Source organism: Lagopus muta, chromosome 10 (genome assembly GCF_023343835.1).
Source record: "Lagopus muta isolate bLagMut1 chromosome 10, bLagMut1 primary, whole genome shotgun sequence".
Classification (NCBI taxonomy): Eukaryota; Metazoa; Chordata; class Aves; order Galliformes; family Phasianidae; genus Lagopus; species Lagopus muta.
In genome coordinates, this window is record NC_064442.1 from 5,931,652 (window position 1) to 5,955,427 (window position 23,776).

The 23,776-nt window shown below is 44.9% G+C and overlaps 1 protein-coding gene across 2 annotated transcripts in view; it reads right to left on the minus strand.

Moving 5' to 3' along the window:
• Positions 1-2,187: 2,187 nt before the first annotated feature.
• SLCO3A1 (solute carrier organic anion transporter family member 3A1) overlaps positions 2,188-23,776 on the minus strand; it is a 113,099-nt gene continuing 91,510 nt past the window's right edge. For both annotated transcript variants that reach the window (XM_048955746.1, XM_048955748.1), the window contains exons 5-10: positions 18,635-18,799; positions 16,497-16,695; positions 15,451-15,589; positions 11,120-11,295; positions 8,001-8,065; positions 2,188-3,665 (exon numbers count right to left, since the gene is read on the minus strand). In XM_048955746.1, the coding sequence (XP_048811703.1) occupies positions 3,286-3,665; positions 8,001-8,065; positions 11,120-11,295; positions 15,451-15,589; positions 16,497-16,695; positions 18,635-18,799 (1,124 nt within the window). In that variant the 3' untranslated portion in view covers positions 2,188-3,285. The remainder of the gene's footprint in view (positions 3,666-8,000; positions 8,066-11,119; positions 11,296-15,450; positions 15,590-16,496; positions 16,696-18,634; positions 18,800-23,776) is intronic.

A 23,776-nucleotide genomic window follows, 5' to 3' on the forward strand; every position in this document is an offset into this window, starting at 1 on the left:
AAAATAACATTTCTGCTGAGACCAACGGCTCAACAAAGCCCTCAATTTTAATGCCCCTGAATATGGAGAAAAAATTCCATCAGTGAAACCCGAGTGCACTGCTTGGACCATGGCACCACTGATGCTCCCAGACACTTCTCTACCTCCACCTTTGCTCTCAAGTTGGCTGCACGGTTAAGGCAGTTGTGGGAAGTGAAGTGCTCACAGGCGAAGGCCCACGCTGCACACTGGGAAGCAGGAGGATGGTTGAGACTCTTCACCTGTCATCCTAGAAGAACGACTGGGTTGCAGGCGAACCTTGTTTGTGATTTTGAGATCAGAAAAGCAAAGAGCCTGCTGGGATGGAGGAAGGTTTGGTCTGCATGTTTTCTTTGAAATAAAACCCTTGTTTTGAACCTGTACCAAAGCAATGACAGTAAAGCCCTTAATGATGTAGACATCTGATAGATCACTAGAAAAAAAACAAAGAAAGAGTGGGATGGGAAGAGAGCTTTGCAAAATACACACTAACAAAAGACATAAAACAACAATCGTGCAGATATTTTAAGTTAAGCTCAAAAATAATAGAAGTAACTTCATTCAATCACATCTCCCACACATACCAAGAGAAGAGATTAAATTTAAAAAAGAATTCAAAAAGAATTCAAAAAGGAAAAAATAAAATTGAAAGCATTAAGTGCACTGGAATCCTGTTTCTGTAACTCCAGTCAAAGGGAACTTTGGAGTAGACTGATGAACCACAGCTCTTGAATGCTGGGAGCTTGTTTTCCATCATGCCACCATACCATTCTCCTTCACCTTGGGTCTTCAGAGGAGAAAATCTGAATTACAAAAGGAGCTACAGAATTTCAAGGAGCCAGGCTTTGAGGAAGGTTCCATTCTCCAACATTTGTGTTCAAGTCTGAATGTGTGTGTACAGTACAGCATCACGAGCTAACATTTGAAAAGACAGCAGTCTAAGTAATAAATTTTGAGAATGAAGAGAACTGTACAGAATGATTCCAAAGGCTTATACTTGACAATTATACATATTTTATGAGACAGTTATGCACCCTGTGTCTTTTTTAAATTCATTGTTTTATGGATGCAGTATCTCTTATTCTAGCAGACAGGATATACTAAACAAATCTAATGGTCTAAAAGCATCATTTACCACTGCACCTAACAATGGCACTGCAGAGATTTGTAGCTTTTTTTCCCTTAAACTCCTCCATTACCCAAGTGATCCTTAGCATGGCTGCAAACCAAGAACCAAAGATCTGCAGATGTAACATTTGTTTAGTATTTGGCACAGTGGAATTTGTTTGATATACCTATTTCACCCTTTTTTCGCCCTTGTTGATGCTGAACTTGTAATGCTGTGCATAAATTACAAACACGTTCATGAAGCAAATCGTGTGGAGGCAGCCTGGCGCCCCACACTCGAGTGTAAATGCCCAGATAAGAGCAAGGTCTGCTAAAAATGAGTAGTGGGTTATCAGCCCCTGTAACTGCCAGCAGTGGGTGAGGAGCAGGGGCAGATCAGCCCATCAGCTGCATGGAAGTGATGCCCAGCATTCGGATCAAGGCGCCGGCTCACTTCTCTGAACAACCTGCACGTTCACAACAGCTTCAAAATACAAACAAAAAAGGAGGTTCCTGATTATGATGCTGACCCATAAAACCCTTCTGATAGTGGAAACGGGTCTGGTTTCCATTTCTGGCCAGGGAAAACCCATCAAACACAGTCACTTAGTATTGCTTCCCAACAGGAATGTTTTGGAAAATAAAAATAATACATACAAAATAAGCCTGATCTGATGGCTTCCTGAAATCAGATGAAAGCTTCCCCTTGATTTCCGCAGTCTTGGATAAGACTGCATTGCAAAGGCAAAGGCAAATCTGTTCTGCATGGCCGCCTCCTGAAGATGTGAACGAACATTTCAGAGGTGCTCAGTGCTGGCCAGCCTCTGCTCCCATAACCCAGCCTTCCAGAGGAACACACTTTGCACATCTCAGGGCAAAATGTGGCTTCCAGGAGATTATTCTACTTTCCTCACATGGCTTCCATGGAAATGAGTGGAATTTCTCAAGTGAGAAAAATATCTGTTGTGAAGATTAAGGTCAGTATTCCTTTCACCTGGTACATACACACACACATGTACTTCAAAGAAAACATCCACCACACAATTTCTAGATTGCAAATTATATATATATATATATATATCTTTAAAAACAGGAGAGAACATAAACAGTTTCTTCTCCCTTCATATATATGTATTCACTGAGTCACATAGAATATGAAAAAACTATATTATGTAAATCATCATATTATCTATAATTCTCCAACTGTTTTTATAGAGACACAGTGCGTTCGTTCTCTTTTTTAAAAACATATTATGTGTCTTCATTGGCTTGGTAGCATATTAGAATGAAGGCGTATGGATAAAAAATGCAGAGGATTAAACAAACCCCTTGAGTCACATTATTCAACAGGATCCTCCCCCAAACCAGCGTAAGCCCTCCCTATGGAAAAGTGTCAGCGATTTAAGGGTTAACATAGATTTGAAAATAATCTCAAAAATTAGAGGATTACACAGACAAATATTTGGAATTCATCCCTCTTTAAAAATGACAGCACATTTGGCAAGCGTGAGCAAACATCTCCAACTTTACTGGGTTTGAAAGATCCGAGCACAGCTATTCAGAGACAACCCAAAAGCTGCGATCTGCAAACACGCCTCGGCTGCAAGGACTCAGGTGCTGGGACAGCACTGCTCGCTACCTGGAAGCTTTCCAGCAGCTTTCAAGGTGTTTATCGTGGACTCATGGCTGGTGTCAGAGCAACATCACAGAGCACGTCGGGTTTGAGCAGCACCCAGGTTCGAAGGGCGGATCCTTCAGCCCATACTATGGGAATAGATGGCCCCTCGGGATGCAAATGCCTCTTCCAGCATTGCCATCACCATCTTGCTTCCTCAACACCTCGTGCCCAAGGCTCTCTGTTGGCTGAGCTCTCCAATGAACCTCTGAGGATGCCCTCTGGCGATTCCCTTTTTGGAAGCCCATACTGTCACCAAAGGGGCTGGTAGCTCCCTGCTTTCTCCATCACCCCGCAGGATATCACAAGTGATCCCACTATAAGACGTCGTTCTCAAGAATCCCGGCTGGGTTTGACTTTGAGAAAAAGACAAAAGTTTCCTGTGTTGCCATTGTTGTCTTGTAATTTTGTTTCTTCATTCTCTCATCTCATTTTTATTAAAAAGGACCCTCGGGTTATTAATATAGTCCATCCTTCCACAGTCACTATAAAACAGACTCCATATTTTCACACCACTCATGATCTTCAAGGTTATAGATAAATTTTGTCCTATGTGGTTGGTTTTGGGGCACTGAGTCCCGCCCCAGATTGTCTAAGGTGAGAGTAGAGGCAAAAAACTCACTAGTGCTGAGACCACCTTCGTGGTTCTTGATGTACCTTTTATAGTTTTTCCTCAAGCACTGCCAGGTGGTTGTATATAGGATGAATGCAAAAGACTTGAGGGCTATAGCAATGCTAACATACAGGTATCTATAGACCACGTTGTCGTACAGCGCGCAGGCTCCTTGCTCGCCGCAGAACGTGCTCCAGAACAGACATGTGGAGTCAATTCCAGCCCCAAAGATCAACGGAGGTGGAATAAAACCTGTCAAAATAAGAGAGACAAATCATGCTTTTATGATCTTTATGATGAAGAGAGAGGACGTGATTACACTGAACGGAAAGCGAGGGCACTTAGCGAGGTTAATGGTCCCAGATGGAGCCTGGGATTTGCTGGCTTTTTTAGCTCTAAATCAACCTAAACAAAGTGTGCGGATATGAGTTTTTAGCTTGGAGTCGATGTCTATGGAAGAGATTCCTGGTTATATCCCAAATGCAGGTAGGATTTTATTCAAGTTTAAGTGTCTTTCATTAAGCTTTTTGTCTAGTGAGACTACATGGAGGGGTAAATGAAAAAGGAGGAGGATGGCTTTGTAGATTGCTCTCCGTTTAGATGCTGGTAATTCTGCACTCCAGGGCTTTCACTTGAAGGATGTCACAGACTCCAGTTCAGTCTGAAATCAGCTGCGGCACCAAGATCTGGTTTTGGACCTTTCCCTGACACAGGAGTAGGCTTTCTCCTGATCTAGGGAGAAGAAGCCATGGCCTGTAATGGATTCCATTGATTAAATATGAAAAGAAGGGAAAATTTCAGCATGCCATTAAATGAAATATCACAGCAGGATTCTCCTACAGCCACTGCAGCTAACTGTTGATGAGCACGTCTCGTTCTGCAACAGAGCTGCAATCTAAAAACAGAGCAATCACTCCAACCCCTTTTAACCAATAAATGCGACATTTTTCTCTCTACTTTCTCCCATCCTATGGGATTGCTGTAGAACTTCCCCCATTTCAAATCGTTCCAACAGTGGGGCATCATCCACACCCAACTGCGCAGTCCCCAGTCTGCACCAGGCACTGAGCATAGAATCATAGAATTATTAAGGCTGGAAAAGAACTCTAATATCATCTAGTCCAGGCACCACCCCATCCCCCATCCCCACCATGCCCAATAAGCCATGTCCCTCTTGCCACATCTCCACTGTTCTTGAACACCTCAAGGAAGGAATGGTGACTCCAGGACCTCCCTGAGATGGAGCACTCAGAAGAAAACATGCGTGTTCTACATAACACAAACCATTTTTCCCTCTTCTGCTATATTTCTAAGGGTAGGCTGGAAGTGGACAAGCCCTAGGGAAAAAGAAACAAAACCCAAAAAGCCCACTGTTGCATGCTAAGACAGCAAGCAAAGGAGAACACCATCTATGTGAACTGAACAGCAGGTGGGCACAATGAGCTCTCTGAGATTGGGCACTGACAGCATCACTCCATCTGTAGGTGCTGTGACTATAAATACGCATGTAGGCACATAGACACAAGGACTGCACTTTTTAGACAGGAAGCATTTAATCTTGGATCCAATTTCATCATTAACCTGCATTTCCAGGCTTGAATATGATGCTTTCCTTCAGCTCGACATGAACAAAATAATGACATTCATGACATATATCCTAAGACTACAAATAAATTGGTTGTAGTCACTGTTCCCTGTGGTAACTGAGATCTTTTTCTTTTATTTTGTTGATGACTAGAGCTCTGCAGGTTATGTTTGATTTTCTTTATACGCTAATAACTACAGGAGTAAAGAAAGGCTATACAGGCTTCTGGTACATATCTGAACCATGACTGTGGTAAATAAGAATAGATGATACAAAAACAAGACAATGTGTTTGTTAGAAACATGACTTCCAGTCATCACATCTAAAACTCAGTTATGTTCTGCAAACAATGTCAGTGCCAGCTCCATGTTTGTCACTGCAGTGACGGGAAAGTCTAGGCTGAGCTGGATTTGCTTCTAAGTTAAAAGATGCCTGTCTTTGAAGCCTGTGGACAACTGCAAACTCAATCCAGCACTCGAAAATTCAGCCAGACTCCTGCCACGAACAGGCAAAGAGATTGTGCTGCTGAGCACAGTTTGTGTGCCTGGTGCCTCCAGATACCACCTACCTATAGGCTAACATCCAGATGTGGTAGTCGGCAAGGAAACAGCAGCTGCATGATTTTTGGGCTAAGGGAGGGCTGCATTTGGACCATAATTTTGAGGTGTGAGTCCATACTTGTTAGTATGCTGAGAGACGCTGATGCAAAGCTTTGGAGATGTATAAGCTGGACTTCAGAAATGCCATCATTCCCATTCCAGCTTCAGCTGGTTCTCCATGTTTTCAATGCCTCAGAATCATAAAGATTGGAAAAGACCACTAAGATCACCCAGCCCAACCCCATCCCACCCCACCGTGCCCACTGACCACATCCCTCAGTTCCACATCCCCATCGTTCTTGAGCACCTCCAGGGATGATGACTCCACCACCTCCCTGGGCAGCTGTGCCACTGCACTTCCCAAGCAAGAGCCCCCTGTATAGCAGCTGCTGCTTTCAAAAACCTTTGGCTCCAACCACTTCGCTTTACACTCCAAGAAACCACTATTGCACATTTATATGAAGACACTGTTATGCTGCTCTCTCACAGCAGAATTCCTGTGGAATAAGATAATATGTCCAGGAGGATATCAGGAGAGTTCAGTTGTGTTTCATGTTATTACAGTGAATATTAAAGAGATTCAATCATGCTTTCCCTCTTATTGCAAAGTGTTGCAAAAAAAAATCTGCTATATATATTTCATTGCAGAAACTGCAGGGTTGTAGAAAAAAGCTGCTTCTGTCTTACTGAAATCTATTAGCTCCGATTGCACCTCTGGGTCTCATACCACGTATATTTAATACACTCCTTTGGTTCAAGAAGCAGCTATTACCACTCTCTTCTTAAGTCAAAGCTAAAGGTGAACTAAAATGCTTTTAAAATATATCAGTAAAGCTAGTCAGATTGTTAAGGGCAAGATTTGGATACCCCGGCTTATCTTGAAAAGCACCTTTCTCTTCATTTTCTATGGGCTCTAGCTACATTGCTGATATTCTGTGGGATGGATTCTCTTATTTCAAGGGAATTCCTCAGTGACAGAGCAACACATAAAGATTTGAGTTTGAATTCTCACTATGGCTTCTTCACTGGAAGAAAAAGAAGATCTATTTATCTTCAGTATACATGTCTGAGCTCAGTTTTAGTGGAATTGAAGATGATGCTATCTCAGAAGATTTCTCTCTTTCAAAAGGAATAGGAAAGAGAGAAAATCTTTCCCCTTAAATACCTTCTTCTTCAAAAACAACAGTCTGCAATACCCTCCTTGCAGACTTGCCTGACGACACCCCACATTCAGCCAGCAAGAGCTGCAGAGACAGGCCAAAACCTGAGAGCAGCACTGACAGCAAAGGAAAATGCTGTCTTTGCAAGGCTTGAACCAGAGCCAACCCAATCCAGACGCAACCCTTTGACTTCTCTGAGCTCTTGGTGCATTTGCTTGATGGAGCTTTCTGTATGACTGCAGCTACTTTACCAAGAGCAATGAAAATCTAATTGGCTTTAATGTAAACTGGTCTGGGACCACCATTTCCCTTCCAGCTCATGAGGAATGAGTTCTTACTAAAAAAAATAAAGTACTTACTCAAGGCAATGAGTGGTACTACGGGGATTTTTGGTCCCCTACCTCCTAGAACTTTACTACAGCCTAGAAGATGGCATTTAACTTTGTGACTGGGGATCAAGCAGAGAAGGCGCTGCCAGTGCTCTGCTGCAGGAGCCTTAAAAAAAATACAAATCCCACCTCCAAGACAGGCAGAAACCATGTGCACCCACACAGTGATGGGTCATGAAGATAATGAGCTGAAATACAGGGGTTGTAAAATAGGAGCCATCTCTTTAAAAGGGAAAAAAACCAACACCTAGAAATAAGTAGCAGGCAAACAAAAGCCCAGTGTGCTCCTTTTAATTCACACATGAGAAATACATTCTGGTCCAGAGGAAGGAACAGCCATTTGCTTTTTAATGGGATATTAACCCACAGGAGACTACAAGGACTTTGCCTGCCTCATTTTACTGTCTTCCTTTCTGAGACACCAGAAAGAAGGGACAAACACACCCTATGTAACACAGGTCCTGTCCCTCAAATGAGGATAAAAATACGTATTCCTCTACTTCAGCCATACGCAATATAAGCAGTAATTGTGCAAGCTGCTGACATGTTAATAGCTATAGGAGAGGGCTGGCTGCGTGGGAGCATGGCAGAAATGGTCATTTCTCATGCAACACCACTTTTTCTTCCATTAGCACAATCGACATGGCAGGAAAAGTGCCTCTGGGAATCTGGATGCCATATTCTTCACAGGGAGGTCTTGGACCCCACCGCATCAGATCCCACCCATGACAACTGCAATTTCTGATGTCAAGTAAGTATGCACAAAGTAGAAATCAACTCTTGCATATTAAAAATAGTGTTTTCTGTGAGAGAGGAAAGGGATGGGGGGAAAGACAAGACATCTTTATACTTACCCAGCAAACGGAGAAGCAGGAAAAGCACCCCCAGAGCATAAGACTTGAGTTCGGGGCTCACGGTTCTGTAGGGAGGAGAGGGAGACAGTGAAATCGATTCTTATTGTTCTGCTTTCATTAACACACCCCATGGCAATTCCATGCTGTCAGCCAGGATGCCACCACCACCTCTTCAAAAAGTCATTAATGTGGCTTTTCTTCTTCCTTTGCCTGAACCGCCTACAGCCTCAAAAGTAATTGCAGTGGTGGCCATGTGATAGGTGCAGGAATTTAGCAAAGTCATTAACAACAGCAGCTCGTCTTGCTGTTGAATGGGGAAAAACGGAATTCTCATCTCAGCAAACTGGCATTTACCCCATCGTGTTTTTAAGGCTCCAGATGTTGAGAATTTGTATCATCTGGAATCGCGGAATCACAAGGGTTGGAAAAGATCACTAAGCTCACCCAGTTCAACCACCAACCCATTCCTACCATGCCCATAACCACGTCCCCCTTAGTGTCACACCTAGATAGTTCTTGAACACCTTCAGGGATGGTGACTCCACCACCTCCATGGGCAGCCTGTGCCCATGCCCGACCATTCTTTCTGACAAGAAACTTTTCCTCACATCCAACCTGAGGAAAGAAAACTTCTTATCTGGAGTCTTCTCAGACTACAAGGAATAGGGGTGGAAAGGAAGATGATGGACCAAAATGTTCAGCAGAACCGTTGGATCAAGCCTCCCAGTGGGGAAATGCTCAAGAAAACGAGTTCTCATGGAATTTGTTTTATACTGGGAAGACAACTGCTGCCCCACCTTTTGCTGTGGACAGAACCCAGTTTATCACATTAGTATTAGCCTTCATAGGTGCCTTAAAAAATAATTCATGGCTTTCTAATTCGCTTAGCTTAAGGATGCTACTGGCTAAAGGTATTCTCTTGAGGTAGGCTCAGAGAAATCTTTGGCATTTCAGAAACCATTAATTTGGTTTTAAGTCTTATAATAGCATTTTATGTCCCAGAGGATACAAAGGCTTGGAAAGCAGACAGCGATCCCCATGTGACTGCATATATATTGGCATAAATATATCCCCACAATACCAATAAAGTAGCCAGAAAGAGCAATTGGTTTTAAATTAGGAAAAGACCATTCTGATCACCTGATCACCTGCCTTTATCTCATGCATTACACAGGCCATGTAACACGATATCCTGAGTCCTGCATGAAGCCCAAACCTCTGGCTGTGTTTCAGTAGAGTTACCCAGGCTCGACATAAGACTTAATGCCATGAAGAATCTACTCTTGGAAAAATATTCAAGTAGTTAATGGCTTGGCTCAAATAGGATTCTACAGTAGAGTGGGAAATAAAGGAAATGAAAAGAGTATCAAGGTTTATTTTATGAAAAAATTGACAGTCATCTGAAAAATTCACAGTGGGTTTTTAATTAATAGTGGTGTTCATCCGTCCACCTTTTTGTATTTAAGACCAAAGTTCATTCCCACACCTTAGGGTGAAGTAACATTTGCCACCTGGAGATACTACCTTTCTTTAGTGCCTACAACAGTGAACTAACGACTTTCCTAGACAAGACATCTAATTAGTAGACACTGAAGCAAACAAATCTCACACCAGATTCTTCGGGGTACGGACTTGCAGTGATTCCTGCCCTCATGGCACCTGCTTCCCTTTAGATGCTGGACAAGCAATATCAGAAGGCTTTGAGGAGTGGAAGACAAACCTATTCATATTTTTATTCCCCCCTGCAACCCATCATCCCAGACAGTCTCCAGACCCCAAAGTGGCTCTCCTATCTTGAGAGATACATTTGATGGAATTGTTTCCAGACCAAAACTTCAGTTCTCTTTAAATGACCATCTCAGGTACATGCCAAAGCTACTGGTCCCAGTGTAACTCATGCTGGCTCAGAGAGGGGAGTTCATTCTTAAGTTAACCACAGGAAGCAGATGATACCACTTGTCCCTGCCAGAGACTCCATGAATACACGCCAGCACCTCCTTCCAGCAATGCTTTACCCAAAACTACAGAGACCATGAGGTTGTATATGGTGAACAGCTCTTTCCCACACATTTTAGTAGCTAAAAACTAAAACTCTGATAGAAGTGTAGCTGCTAGTTTGTATGGGTGAACTGTTTATTTCCCAGAAGTGAGAGATGAGTGTTTTTAATGTTCCCTTCCTTTTTTTCTTTGCTTGTATTCTCCTTCCTGGCGGCTGACTGGCTTATCTCATTTGGAGTCGACACGAAGACAACTCCATTCAGGATCCTACAGGTGCTGGCAGTTCCCCTGAACAAAGAACCCTTCAAACTTCAGATTGCTTTTGCCACAATATTTACCACGAGAAATTTGATTTCCCTTTAGCTACCGTAGATGCAAAGAGAGAAAAGAAGCAGTAGGTGGAATATCTCATTTTGTATCCTGCAGGGAGACATGCCCTCACAGAGCCGTTCTGTCCAAGATCCACTGAAGAGTGTGCTTCTAATACAAACCTTATTGATTGGACTTTATTGGAATTTTCCAGGCTGCAGAATGGATCAGCTATTTATGCCTCTGGTTATTATTTGCAGTAAGTGACAGTCCTGACAGATAAGTAATTCTGGATAAACGTGGGCTTAGGTATAATGCTTATATCACAGGGGGAAGTGTTCTGTGTGTCTGGAAATAACACAAGGTCAGATATCTGAATAAGCTACTTCAGCTATTCATATTGGCTCTACTCAGAGACGTCCTTCACAATTTCAAGTTCCTTTTGTTCCTGGACTTGGTCCAGGATGAGAGAAGTCAAACTCTAGCCAAGGCGGCACTGACCAACACTCACCTTTGCAACACCCTTTCATTTTTCCATGGTTTCTAACATCTCCAGGCCATTTCTACAGGTATCTCACTAAGCCCTTACCTGCTAAGAACATAGGGCTGCACTACTGCCACTTTGCTGATGTAACGCCCACATTCTGCTGCACATCTGCACCTCCCTCCCCATGCTCCCTTTTTTCCGGCACTGTACACAATCTATCCCTTTATTCCCAGTACTGAATGCACCACTGGGGTCATAGCATGGATGCCACCATCCATGACCCCACTCTCCCTGAGAGCAGCCCCCAGGTGAGCCACGGGGTTACCTGATGAGGATGATGACCGATGGCGTCTGCGCCATGGCCCCGATCATGCTGCAGACACACATCACACAGAGGAATGTCAAGAAGGCCTCTTCACAGCCAGGACTGGGGCATTTTCCAGGAACGACGGTGGCATTTTCGGCAGGGACCGAGCTGAGGCAGGAACAGCCACTGAGGTTCTGCGGAAGAGCACGGGGATTCAGGGAAAGCAAGAGTCACAGCCCCACTGCTCACCCTCTGTAATGCCACAGCCACAACGAGCCCTCCCACAGTTAATTAAGTCACTCCTAAGTGCTTATTTGAGGGGAGCTTGGGAAGGGTTTCAGGAGCGTGTCAGCTCTGATGCATGCAACCAGCAAGGAAACACCGTCCCTTGGCTTGTTTCTTTCGTCTGCTCCTTTCAAGTCTCTCCCATAAATGTCATTGTGACAAAATTATTACCAAGTTATACTCCTTCAGAGAAGAATAAAGAAACGATTTCTGTCCCCGAGACACAAAAGAACCCCAAATTATGGTTCTAATTACTTTCCACTTTACCTCTGTCTTCTCGGCTCTTGCAATTAAACTGAAGTACATTAACACCGGGTAAGTCTGCAGCCCCGCTCCTGGCTGTAGGTTGAGTGCCTGATTCCAGCACTCTGAGTGCTGGGAAGGGGACAGCCATGGGAGGTGCAGCAGACCACCATGGGCTGACTATTTCAGCTGCGTGCCACAGACACTGCTGAACTCAGGAGCACTCCGGGGCCAACAAATGACATCAGGTTCACAGAGACTTTTTGTAGAGCTAAAAGCTGAAGTTGGGCACGGTAAATTTTATCAATATATGATCAGAAAGGGAGAAATGACTGAATTTTTCTTTGACGTCTTCAGCAAGTGCAGAGTGTGAAAAGAAGCTTTGTTTGCCAGTTGTAGATTTAGTTTTTTTCTTATTTTCCAGCTCACCCTCCTGAATTTCTGAGCAGGGGATGTCGATGCAATTAAGGAGCACAATACTACCAAGAAATCCCTTAATGAATACAGAACGAAATGATCATAAATGATTCATGGCTTGTCTTCATGGGGCTGCTGGGTTTGCGGGTCACATGTTTGTAAGAGAAATAATGGCATAAAGTAAAACATACGGAAAAACAGCTAAATCCCTCCCCTTCCCCTCCACCACATCAAAGCAGAAGTACCTTTGCTTTTCTATCAGGGTCCCCTTAGGACTTTACAGAAGCACACTTTCTGGTTCACTGCCTCTAAAGTAAAGGAGCCATGGGGACAGAGCTCTAGCCTTTCTGACACCGATCTCTTTCTTCTGTGCAGGAGTCAAATGATTTTCTTCCACACAAGTGCATAGCGGGCAAGAGAGACTGCAGTGCAGAACTCCAGGAAAGCTGGAGGAGACATGCAGGTGCCTTTCTTGCTGGCAAACACTCATTAAAATAACAAACTCCTGTGCTGTGAGTTAGAAGCTGCCACCTGAAGGCTTCGAGCTGGTGGCAATTAGCAGCACCGCAGAGGTGTTTGTGCAGTGACAGCAGTGCAGTGCTGTAACTCCTGGTTCTTACTGCAGCGCACTGCTGGTAACCAAACAGCCAGGACACGGCCTTGCAGATTAAAACCCATCTAAAAATGCACAGCTGTACTGAAATATCTTGGGATTAAACTTCCATCAGAGCAAAGATGAAGAACTGGCTGCTTATTTCCAACAAGCTCTCACTGAGGGAAAGAAAGTACCTTTTTCTGGCAACGATGGGGCCCATTCTCCTCCCACTAACCTAACTTTATCTCCCTGCTATAACAAGCCATGTCACTGGACCCTACCTTTGTACCCTGACTCTTGGCCCCTCCACCCATTTTTTCAACCACTTTGTACCCAAGTGGTGTCCCAAAGCAATGCAAGTAGTTTGTACCAACTACATCTGCTTTCTTTGTGCTGTGCCTCATCCTTACTTGGGAGATCTTTGATCTTTTATTACTGATGTGCTACACAACTCACAGAGATCAAACAAGGCAACATCAAAGATGGACTTTTACTTTCACCCTGTGGAGAAGCAACTTTTTGTTACCCATGCCAAATTATTACAGATTCCCTTCTCTGCAACTCCCCCCTCACCATTCAATCACACATTTATCAGACTTCCACTGGCCAGCAGATTTTTTTGTGGGCATGTGAAGCTGCACAAACGCAGTTTGCTTCCTACGTTTGGATTAATTATCTACACAAATTTCCCGTGTTTTCAATCATCTAATTTTTAAACCTTGGCTCTGATGATAGGAAGGGGACAAGCTGCTACTTCCCTGCAAAGCCCTGAAATGCCACCATTGCAATGCCAGGCTGGAAAACATGCACCTCCAGCCGAAGGGGATGTTAAGAAAAGCAGTACAAGAAGTACAGTAGAAGGCTTTGTATGCATGGGTCACTTGTGGGCATGGCCCAGAAGAGATTTTCCTGTGGGTGCCAGAGCTCTGGCTATCAGCACTGACACTCGTAAAGCTTTTTGGATAGGTGCACCCCTGGAACCAGCTCAGTAAGAGAACACAAATGAAAAAGAAACAACTAACTGAGCTACAAACTGCTTTTAGAAATTGTTCACAGAGGAGAAATGGAGAGAGGCAGTCAGAAACGTCCAAGGCAGTAAAGTTAAATAAAGCATTCAGAGAATTTTATGTCTCAGTAAAAAGGAACCCTTGGCTCATCACGAGCATATAACATTCACAAGACCCTCTAGACAGGCCATTACCTGGATTATGGGTTTAAAACCTGGTTTGGAAATTTGGCTTTGCCTCAGGGCCACTGCATAGCCAAACTGGTCCATAACTCTTGGTAATACCCTTTCCAGACAATGCTATTGCTTCACTAATTTGTGTTTAAAATGCTACTGCAAAGAAATACACAAAGCAAAGCAACAAAAAGAACTCTGGGATGGAGACAAAAGGGCAAAATAAGAAAGAATGAGTGAATAAAAGTGGAGGAAGGGAGAGCGAGGTTCTTGCTCGGAGGTTTGCTCTTATGAAGCACGAGGTCAGGCAGCTGCATGCTGAACAGGCAGAGCTGAATTTTCATTACTGTGCTCCTTCCAGAGGAGTCAGAGTTCTGCCCTGAGTCACACAGCAAGGTGGTTCTTCCTGCACTCCAGACACAAACGACACTGGTTGTACTCTTGCTAAGGGCTCAGGGAACTGGTGAGACACTATTCTCTATTGTGTGCCCTGGACAAGCTGCCTTCTTGTTAAAATCATCACGTTGCTGCTCCAAGTGTTGTGTCTCTTGTTGAGAGGAGAGCAGAAGGTAACGTCTTTACATGTACCATGGCCTGGGTCACACTCTCACAGATTCCCTTCTGGGGTTGCTGAAAGCGCCCTGAATCTATAGCGCTTCTCTCTTGTCAAAGGAATGCCTGCATCTTCAAGACTGGAGTGGGAATTCAGTGGAGGTGTGAGCTCCTGGGTCATCCGTACCAAGAGTTAGCAATGAGCTTGTGCCTTTGCTGCCTATTCAGAAAGGAAAGACGCAGCCATGGAGAGATAATTGCATGTGACAAGCACTGCAGCTGCAAGTGGTCACTGTGACCAGGCTCACCTCCCACTCACTCACGGTGTAACTCAGGAGATGCTAGAATTTCAGCAGCACTAAATGGAAAACCAGACCTCTGAGATATTGCTAAGAATTCCACGTCTTTACACAGAGATGGTTTGGTCTTCAGGAGTTTTCTAAAGGAATAAATTCCTAAGAACTGAGAAATGCTGAATGCCTTTGGATGGAATCTCAGCTCTCTTGACAATTGCTCTTGCCATTGCCTCAGAGCAAAGGAGTGAAAGAGAGAAGCCAGAGAAGCGGAGGGAAATCTTCAATAAAACTGAATGAAATCAGGGTCTAGTCATATCTATCTAGGAATCAAACTTGGGAAAAGAGCAAAAGGAAAAAAGAGTAAAAAGACTGAGCAGGGTGAACATAGTCAGATGGAGAACCGAGGAGATAGGGAGCAGCAGGAGAAGAGGGAAGCTTTTCCCACAGCTCAGGCCAGCAAGCTCATGCAAAAGATTTGGGTTCTGCCAAAGGACATACATGCACATTTCCCCTTGTGTTCCTGTGCTTCAATACTGAAGGGAAAAACTGAAGGAGGAGCAGAAGGACGAAAAGAAAAGCCATCCTGCCTTGAGAGCGACCCTGGCATGCTGCTGCCAGAGCAGGAGGGCATTTTTGCAACAGAGCAAAAAACAGCTAAGGATAATCTGAGTTTTGGGGGTTTAACCACTACTGACTGCAAATGAGCCTCTCTACCAGATACGTGCTAACTTCTCACAGATTCATTCCTACAGACAAGAGGTACTGAGGAAAGGCTGCTTACTGTGCTGCTGCAGCCAGCAAAGCAGGCAGACAGGTAGGTGACCCCATCTGCCCCACAGACCGGAGTGAAGGAATCAGTTTGGCATTCACAGTTGTTATTGCAGGGGGAATATGGGTCCAGAGATGAGGTTGGAGTTGAGCTGTAAGAGAAACAGAAAAACAAATCAACAGGCTGATACCAGCTTTTCTGACCAGTGCCACATAAACATGGCTTTGAAGGGGGTCAGATAAGGCAAACAAAATTAGAAAAAGCAGACTGCAGGCTATCTGGGTCCCAGTTTGAACAAAACCAGGCTACAGTCTCTCCTGGGGACAGAAATGCCTTGGCCACCATCTTTCCACAACAGGACATCTGATGTTAGACTTGGGCTGCCTCTCTAATGAGCAGCCCCAAAGCCTTGCCCAGGGAAGGGCTCTGTTTTTCTAGAACAGGGAGCAGTCAAGAGCCTGAAGGTTTCGTCTTCGAAACAGTCCCCACTATGTGCTGAGAAGCACCAGAAAATAAAATACAGATTAACTCTCTCCAAGTCCTGTGAATGCTACAGTGAACTGGGTACCTCATTCCTCCCATGAAAAAGGGTTTGGAGCCATTAATATTCTCTCCACCACCTCTGAGTTTCCCTGTCTCCAAAACATGGTTCTGCAAACTCCCCTCAGGTGCTTCAAAAACCAAATGAAGCAGCGTGTGTCCCTTGATGCCAGGAGAAACCAGATGGTGCAATGGACCCAACACTACAGAGGCGGTCACGGGTTCACAATCGGGTCTGGCACCTTTAGATTCAGTCTGTATGCTTTCAATAAAGCTCATTTGCCAGCTGTAGGCACTCAGCTCTCACAGAGATGTGCGGTACAAAAGCCCTCAGAGTGAGAGCACTGTTTGACATGGCCCTAATTAAGCTGCTTCCTTCATATGGTTGCTTGCGGGCCAGCACTGCCTGAAGGCTGCTCATGGAGGACAATAACATGGCATTTCTGTTGGCAAGGCTGAGTGAGATTTGCCTTTTGCTGGCCGGCTGGAGGGGAGACCCTGAAGCTCCGGGGACTTACTTGTTTCCATAGGGAACAGTAACCCCTGCCACAGGTCCTGTGTCACATCCCAGGAACAGGAATGACACGTAGCAAGCTGTGGACACCAGGTTCACCAGCATGGCCATCCTGATAGCTCCCAGAGCAGAAAGGCTGAGCTTCTTCACCAAAAGACCGCCCAGGAATATGCCCAGACATGCACATGGGATTGCTGTCATCCCTGCAAGAGGAAAAAATCAGCTTGAACAAGTGCAGGTAATGCTCAGTGAACAGCACTATTACATGGTGAAACATTCTTACCATCATCTACTGGAGTAGCACCAAGCTGGTATTTATTTGTTCTTGGAATATTCTTCTTGTTCAATCAATAAATCCCAAACCACAGAGGCTGTGGTACCTGGCAGTGTTAGACCCTGTCTGGACTGGCAGAGCAACTCACCCACCACTTTATTCCCATCCGTGCCTCAGGCCCTGCACAATTAAATCTGTGCTGCTCTCTCCAGACTCATTTTAGGGTAAACTGGGGCTGCCCAGCAGAGAGGAACGCATGCAAACGGATATTCTGCCTTGCATAGAGGAACCAGGATCTTCTTTCAGTTTTCATCCATACTGTAGGGGGTGGCAAAATTGCTGAGATAGGCCCATCCTAATCCAACCAGCAGCATCTCTATTGCCCCCTGTGACAACTGGCAGCCAGAAAAGTCAAGAATATTCTGAAGTGCCTAGAAACTTTGGATGAACACTGCTTGGTATACTTCAAAGTACTCTGATATTCAGAGATTAGGCAATAGTTGCATTAGGAAATATTAAACCTCCCTTATAGAATCTTCCTAAACCGTAAGATGCAAAATCACTGCCAGAAGTGACTCACTTTTCAGGCACAGAAAAGCATTATCACACTAAACTTGTCTGGGTTCAATTTAATCCCTTTGCTGCCAGTTATGCTCCAAACCTTACCTACCCAAGCTGAACACAGAAGCGCATCCAAATCCTGGCATTTATGGACTCCTACAAACACCACCTGGGAAATCTGGCAGCAATGCTGCTTAAATTAAACAAGTTGTTTTGAGGACAGTGGAAGTATCAAAGTCTCCCTTCCCCCTGCTGGGTCAGAGGCAGGACGTTCTCTGGCTCACGGCAATTCCCACTCTACAGACCAGCCAGCTGCACACATGCTGGCTGGCCAGGCATCCTCCATCAAACAGTGGTTTTCCTTCTACCACTGGGTCAACAGCGAAGCTGCTTTCCTTTGCTAAGCCCTTAATTTTTAGGAAGGACAGAAGAATCCAACATATTTGAGACCTCTGTGTCACTGGTGAAGGCAACATTGATGGCAAGGGATTGTTTATTTTGGAAAACTGGGCCGAAACCAAAAGATATCAACAGTCAATGGGAAAATAAGTAACTGTCAGGAGAGCAGCTTGCAAGTTTTTTATTTTGATAGTAAGACCCATCCATTTCATGACGTCCCAGTTTTCGAGAGGTCGCTGCCAGATGCCCATCTGGTGATCTGTATTTACAGATAACCCAAAACCAACTTGCAGATATTTTAAATGAGTACTGCTGAGAGAACGGATGTCATAAACAAATCATTAGACTGCTTGGAAATGAGTAGCAGGAAAAAATAAATGAAGATCCTACATACACATCAGTATCCTGACAGAGGACAAATGAATGTAGAGGAAAACAGAGTACATGGAAAACAGCAGCAGCATAGTGTGCTCAGAGAGAAGGGGAATTTAAAAGACAACCAAAGTGCATGAGCTTGGCTATTTGAGCTGCTAACTATAGTCCTGTCATTTCCAGTACAAGGGGAAAGGAGGGACTAGCAGGAGAAACTTGGCTTCCTAAACCAAATGGACACGGGCTGGAGAAATCTGGGATACCTGAACCAGGAAAGAAGTAGTTAGATGGGTGACCCTGTAGCTTGACAAGCAGTTGTGTTCTTAGGGAACCAAATGGCCCAAGTGGGTTGGGATTTCTGCTGTACATCAAAGCTAATACATTTCTGGATACTTCAAAGACATCACGTGTCTGGGTGTTGGGCAAGTCACCTTTTGGGCAGCCTTATCAGAGAGCTTGGCTGCAGCCAGCAGCCATGCTGAACGCTTTTCAATGCCTCTGGATGCTGGAGCCTCAGCAGTGCCATGGTTACTCACCCAGCAGCTGGTTGGCAGATGAGGTGGTGAGGTTGAACTGCTGCTCCAGGTACTTCCCCAGGAAGGCAGCAAAGCCTGCCACCACAGCTATCTCCATGCAGGCCGCCAGGATGATGCAAGTGAAGACGGGATTGGAGAGCAAGTGCTTTGTTACTTTGGGGATCACTGGAAGAGAGGGAAGAGGGAGACGTGTTACTGTGTGGGCTCTGCTCAAGGCGCTCTCCATAGAACAAACACATGGTACTAAAACTATATTTGCATTACGCTCAGACAAGCTGATTGAAAAGTGGCAACACCAGAATGAAGTACCAACGAAAGAGCCAGATAACAGGAGGTGCCAAGGAAGTCACCTGTCACTCTTCTTAAATGCTATACAGCTTATGTTGAAATTCTGAAGGACCAATGCTTTCCAGTTTGTTTCCTCCACAGAGACGTCCAGCAAAACCCAGCATTCTTTTCTCTTCTCCTCTCCCCATCTGCTACCAATGAACAACACTGAGCCAGTTGATGAGCACCACACATTATTTCAAGCTTTCAGACACAAGCAGTCCAAGCTCACATTTGGCCCTTCCGTTTCCTTCCATCCAAATTCACTTTATTTTTTAATTCTCCCATAACACTGCCTTGCTTGCCGAGGGACGTCTTGCAGCACTTTTGGGTGCAAGCTGAAATTCTCCTTTTTAGCCTGGTGACATGGCCACGCATGAGCATAAGGGACATTGGGCACATTAGCCTGCGTGCTCCCATATGCCTGACCTTGAGCAGATCAACACCACCTTCTGCATGGACCCCACCAGCTTCAGTGGCTGCAGCCCTTTGCGGTGTAACACACAGCTGCTTTAGTTTCATGATCCCTTGCTCCTCCCTTCCGAATCATTAGTGTCCAGAGTCCTCTTCTCCAAGCCCGTCTCTATTTCCGATAAGCAAACACAAGTTACCTTACAAAGGGAAATCTGGCTAATGAATCAGATAGCACATTTTCTACTTCAGCGAACATTTTAATTATTGCAGAGATAACACAGCTTGAAGAGGAAAACATCCCAGTACAGGAGAAAGCCTTGCTTTGTCTCAATACCTGATGACTAATTTCTTCCTGAATTAAATGTGAAAATCATTAAGTTTGAAAATTACCCTGCTGAAGTGGAGTGAAGCCTCAATGGGCCCCTATTTGCATTTTGAAAATCCATTTCCCACCCCCCTCTGGCGTACCAGGGTCTAGCAGATGACAGATTTCTCTGGTGTGGCTTCTGTTTTCCCCTAGGGCTTTTTTTTTTGGTGCAAAATCTAATTGCCTTGGCCTCAGCAAGCAAATGCATGGCTCTTTGTCAAGGCTCTGCTTGGGTCCCCACGGTTCTTTCTTTGGGGGAAAAAAAAGGTTATAATTAGGTTTGATCTAACCTTTTTGGAAGGCCACTCCACAGTTTCTACTCCCTTTATAGCATAAATGTTTTTTTCGTGCTGTATAAAATTCTTGCTTCCTGAGGATTTGCTGAACATAATGAAGGTGCAGGAGGCATAGGATTTTTTAGTAGAATGGGACTATAAAAATAAAAATAAAAAGAGACAGAGAGGGAGAAGCCACGGTGATTCAGACATGGAGAGATCTCAGGAACCACCTGCTGCCTCCTTCAGTTCTTTGGTGGCCACCTACAGACCTTCCCATCTTGCCAGGAAAAGAAGGGGGAAAAAAAAGGCGAAGGTGGACTTGGCAGAGCTGAGATTGGAAAGCCATATTTAAGGCATTACTGCCTTTTGTGCCTCTGGAGTTCCATTTGTACAAGATTAATGGATTCCTTGAGATGCAGCTCTGTGCCAATTCAAATGTTAAGACGCAGAGGTGTATTTGTAACTTTATCCACCAAATCAGAACAATGACAGACTGACTTTTGCAGGAGGGAGTTCAAGACAGTGGACGTTTATTGCTGAAGGTGGCAAGGCTGGTACCAAATCATCGTGCATTACAAAGTCCAAATCCAGCCTTACTACACGGTCTGGCCATCCTATACTGCAACAGGGCTCCGTTCCCACTGGAGGGTGTGATACAAATCCCAGCACAAAGAGTGCAAAGGCAAAGTAGGCAATGCCTGACAGCTTCCACCATCTCTCAGCATGGGCCAGCTCATTCCCTTTTATTTTCTAAGGAAAATGACAAGAGGCTCCCCAAAGAAATGAATATCCTTTCATCTTGCTACTGCCACCCGTTACGATGATTCATTTGACACCTGCTGCTGCCTTATCTGTCTCAGTTCTTGGGGTGAAATACCTCTGGGAACAAGATTAAAAGTCAGCAGTGAAGTTTAAAATTCTCTCAATAGACTGAAGCGACGTGCTTTCAGCTGCCTGGCATATGGTGCCTGGTGAGAAGAGGGAATGGAAAATGTCTGAAGGGGGTCAGGAAAGCCCCAGCACAACAGCTTCTCCCCTGGAGCCAAAGTCATGATAAATGTTACCCTGAGCCTTGCTGACTCAATCAGAACTTAGACGTGTGCTCTAGCCCAAAAGGTTAGCTGCCTGCTTTGCAGCTCCAAAATGTTGTTAATAAATCTGATGCTGAAGTCCACTCACCCAATGGGAAAAGCGAAAGGACTTTAGGATTTAAAATAGTCTCAAGAGGCCTCTTTGAGAATGCACAAGCTGCATCAAGACAAGGCACAGGAAGGCTCACCCTCCATACTTGGATATTAGGAAAAATTTCTTCTCATAAAGAGTGGTTGGGCACTGGCACAGCTGCCCAGGGAGGTGGTGGAGTCACCGTCCCTGGAGGTGTTCCAGAACTGTGGGCATGTGGCACTGAAAGCCGTGGTCACTGGGCACAGTGGGGTGAGATGACAGTTGGATTAAATGACCCTAGATTGTAGGTTAGTCAGAAGGACCAGCTCATATAACATAACGCCCTCATCCCAATGTATCCAACATGCTATACAAAAGCGATTCCCATTGGAGAATACACCAAGAAGTAGAATCTCATCCTCTTTTCTCCACCGAAGCATTTATGCCCAACACTTCAAACTTTCCGCTTACGGGGTTTGATCATAGGATCAACCATTCCAACCATTCGGGTTGGAAGGGATCAAGGAAGATGTCTCACAGCTCTCTGCCACCCCTGCTAATCTCTCCAGTTCCCACCCTCTAACACCCTAAGCAGCATCCGGGCCAAACGCTGGCTGTGGAGGCCTCAAGCATCCTCTCCTGCTGAGGATGCAAGACCATGGGCTCAACAAGCAAATGCACTTCTGTACACCAAGTAGCTTTGATTTGTCACTAAACATCGGGGAGTACAGGGAATAATTGGCAACCTCATTACATGAGGTTTAACTACTCTCCAGAAACGACAAACTATAATCATCATGTTGGTGCTTGAAATGAATTGTTTGGAGCATTACAATCACCAAGGCCCCTTTTTCCAGTTGGAGCACCCTACAGAGACATGTTTTCAATTTGCAGTAAAGATGAGGAACACAGAAAGCGAAGTAATAAATTAGTGGGAGGTTTAGAGCCCAGTCCACCTAGGACAGTGTGATGAGGGGAAGGCAAAATTTAGCACTGATCCAAAATACTCCTTTCTAACAGCAATGCAGGCAGCATGCGTCAGATTTGAATAGGAAACAAAAGGCAAGATCTGCACCTTGCTTGAGGAATATGGGATAAAGAAAATAGTGCAGGCAGCAAGAAGGAAATACCTGCTGGAAAGAGGCAGCTCCTATAATAGAGAAGATGGAAGAGGACACGAGGCACTAGAGATAACTCAGGTGAGTTTAATATACCAAAGTCCATAAGGTCTGGGCAAGATTAATATCACAGATGGTATGAAGGAAAAGGATGACACTTGTGTCAAACATGCTTCTTGAGAGACAGGACTTGAAGCACCTGTGACATTCTCAGATTCATTAAAGCTGTGAATTTAGAGCTAATTTTGTTAGCTGCTGATCTCTTGCAATCCTATGAGCTCTCCCTGAGGAATACAGGCATTCCATGGCTTGGGACCCCAACACAGCTGGGAGCTCCTGCCCCAACACTATCAGGGGGCACTTGTGGGGAGAGAAACCCAGCATGCAGAGCAGCTCTCCCCCCAGGTAGTCAGCAGATTGGTGCACAGAGCAGGAAGGATCTGAACAGAAGACAAGACAGCTGTCAGCTGTACATCTCAGCCCTCCTACACTCTTGGAGATGAAGCTGGGTGGAAACCAAATGTTTCCAAATCAAGGGAATTTGTAGTTTCAAAATTCATTTAATTCCACTGTAGGTTTTCCTTTAATTCCTTGTGAATGAATTTCTCGCTCCAAAGCTGAAGGATTCCATGTCAATTTCAACCTTTTTACATTTTTTCATCTCTCTAGACAGATGCAGTAAGTTTCTAGCTTAAATAATTCGAAAACAAAACGCATTTAGAGCTGAATGTTTCACAAGGGTTAAAGAAAAAGCCAAGGAAGCAGTTTGAAAGCGAATTTCAGCAGAATTGACCATTCAGATTCAAAGGGATGGATATTTTCCTGCAAAAAACTGATTCCGACAGTGTATTTCCAAGCACGTCCTGGAGCAGGTGGTGCATTAGAAGCGGCGTGTTAGCACAAGGCAGAGGGCAGATGCTGGGCAGACACGAGCAGAGGGCACAGGTGCCCTGCCAGATCTGAGCATCATCTCCAGCCCCAACAGCACAGAGGTCCCTGGGGCAGCGCAGAGGTATGAATGGAAAGCTGTGCCCTCAGGGCAGCAGGGACTGCTTTCACAGACTTAGAGTGCTGGGCTGGAACAACCCTGCCAGTCTGCCATATGAGTAAAGATCAATGGCAGCATTTATCCACCCTCTCCCTGCTATTAATCCTTCACTTCCCTGTGCTCCCAAATGGACTTGTGTTGCTTAACTGGAATAGAAGTCACCTAAAATGGTGCAGCACTCATTCTCTCATCTGGAGATGGTAAGCACCTCCCAGTGCCATCTCCAGGCTTTCTGGAGGACAGCCTGCTCCTTCCTTGTGAAAAAGGGGAAGATGGTTGCTGCTATATTAGTCACAGCTTTTCCCTGTGCTAAAGCCAAGGAATCTCACCCAGCCCTCCATCTCAATGTCTCTCAGCAAACCTTGCAGTGTCTCGAGCATCCTCCCATGCTCCAGATGTGCCCTGACACCAGCTGACAGTCACATC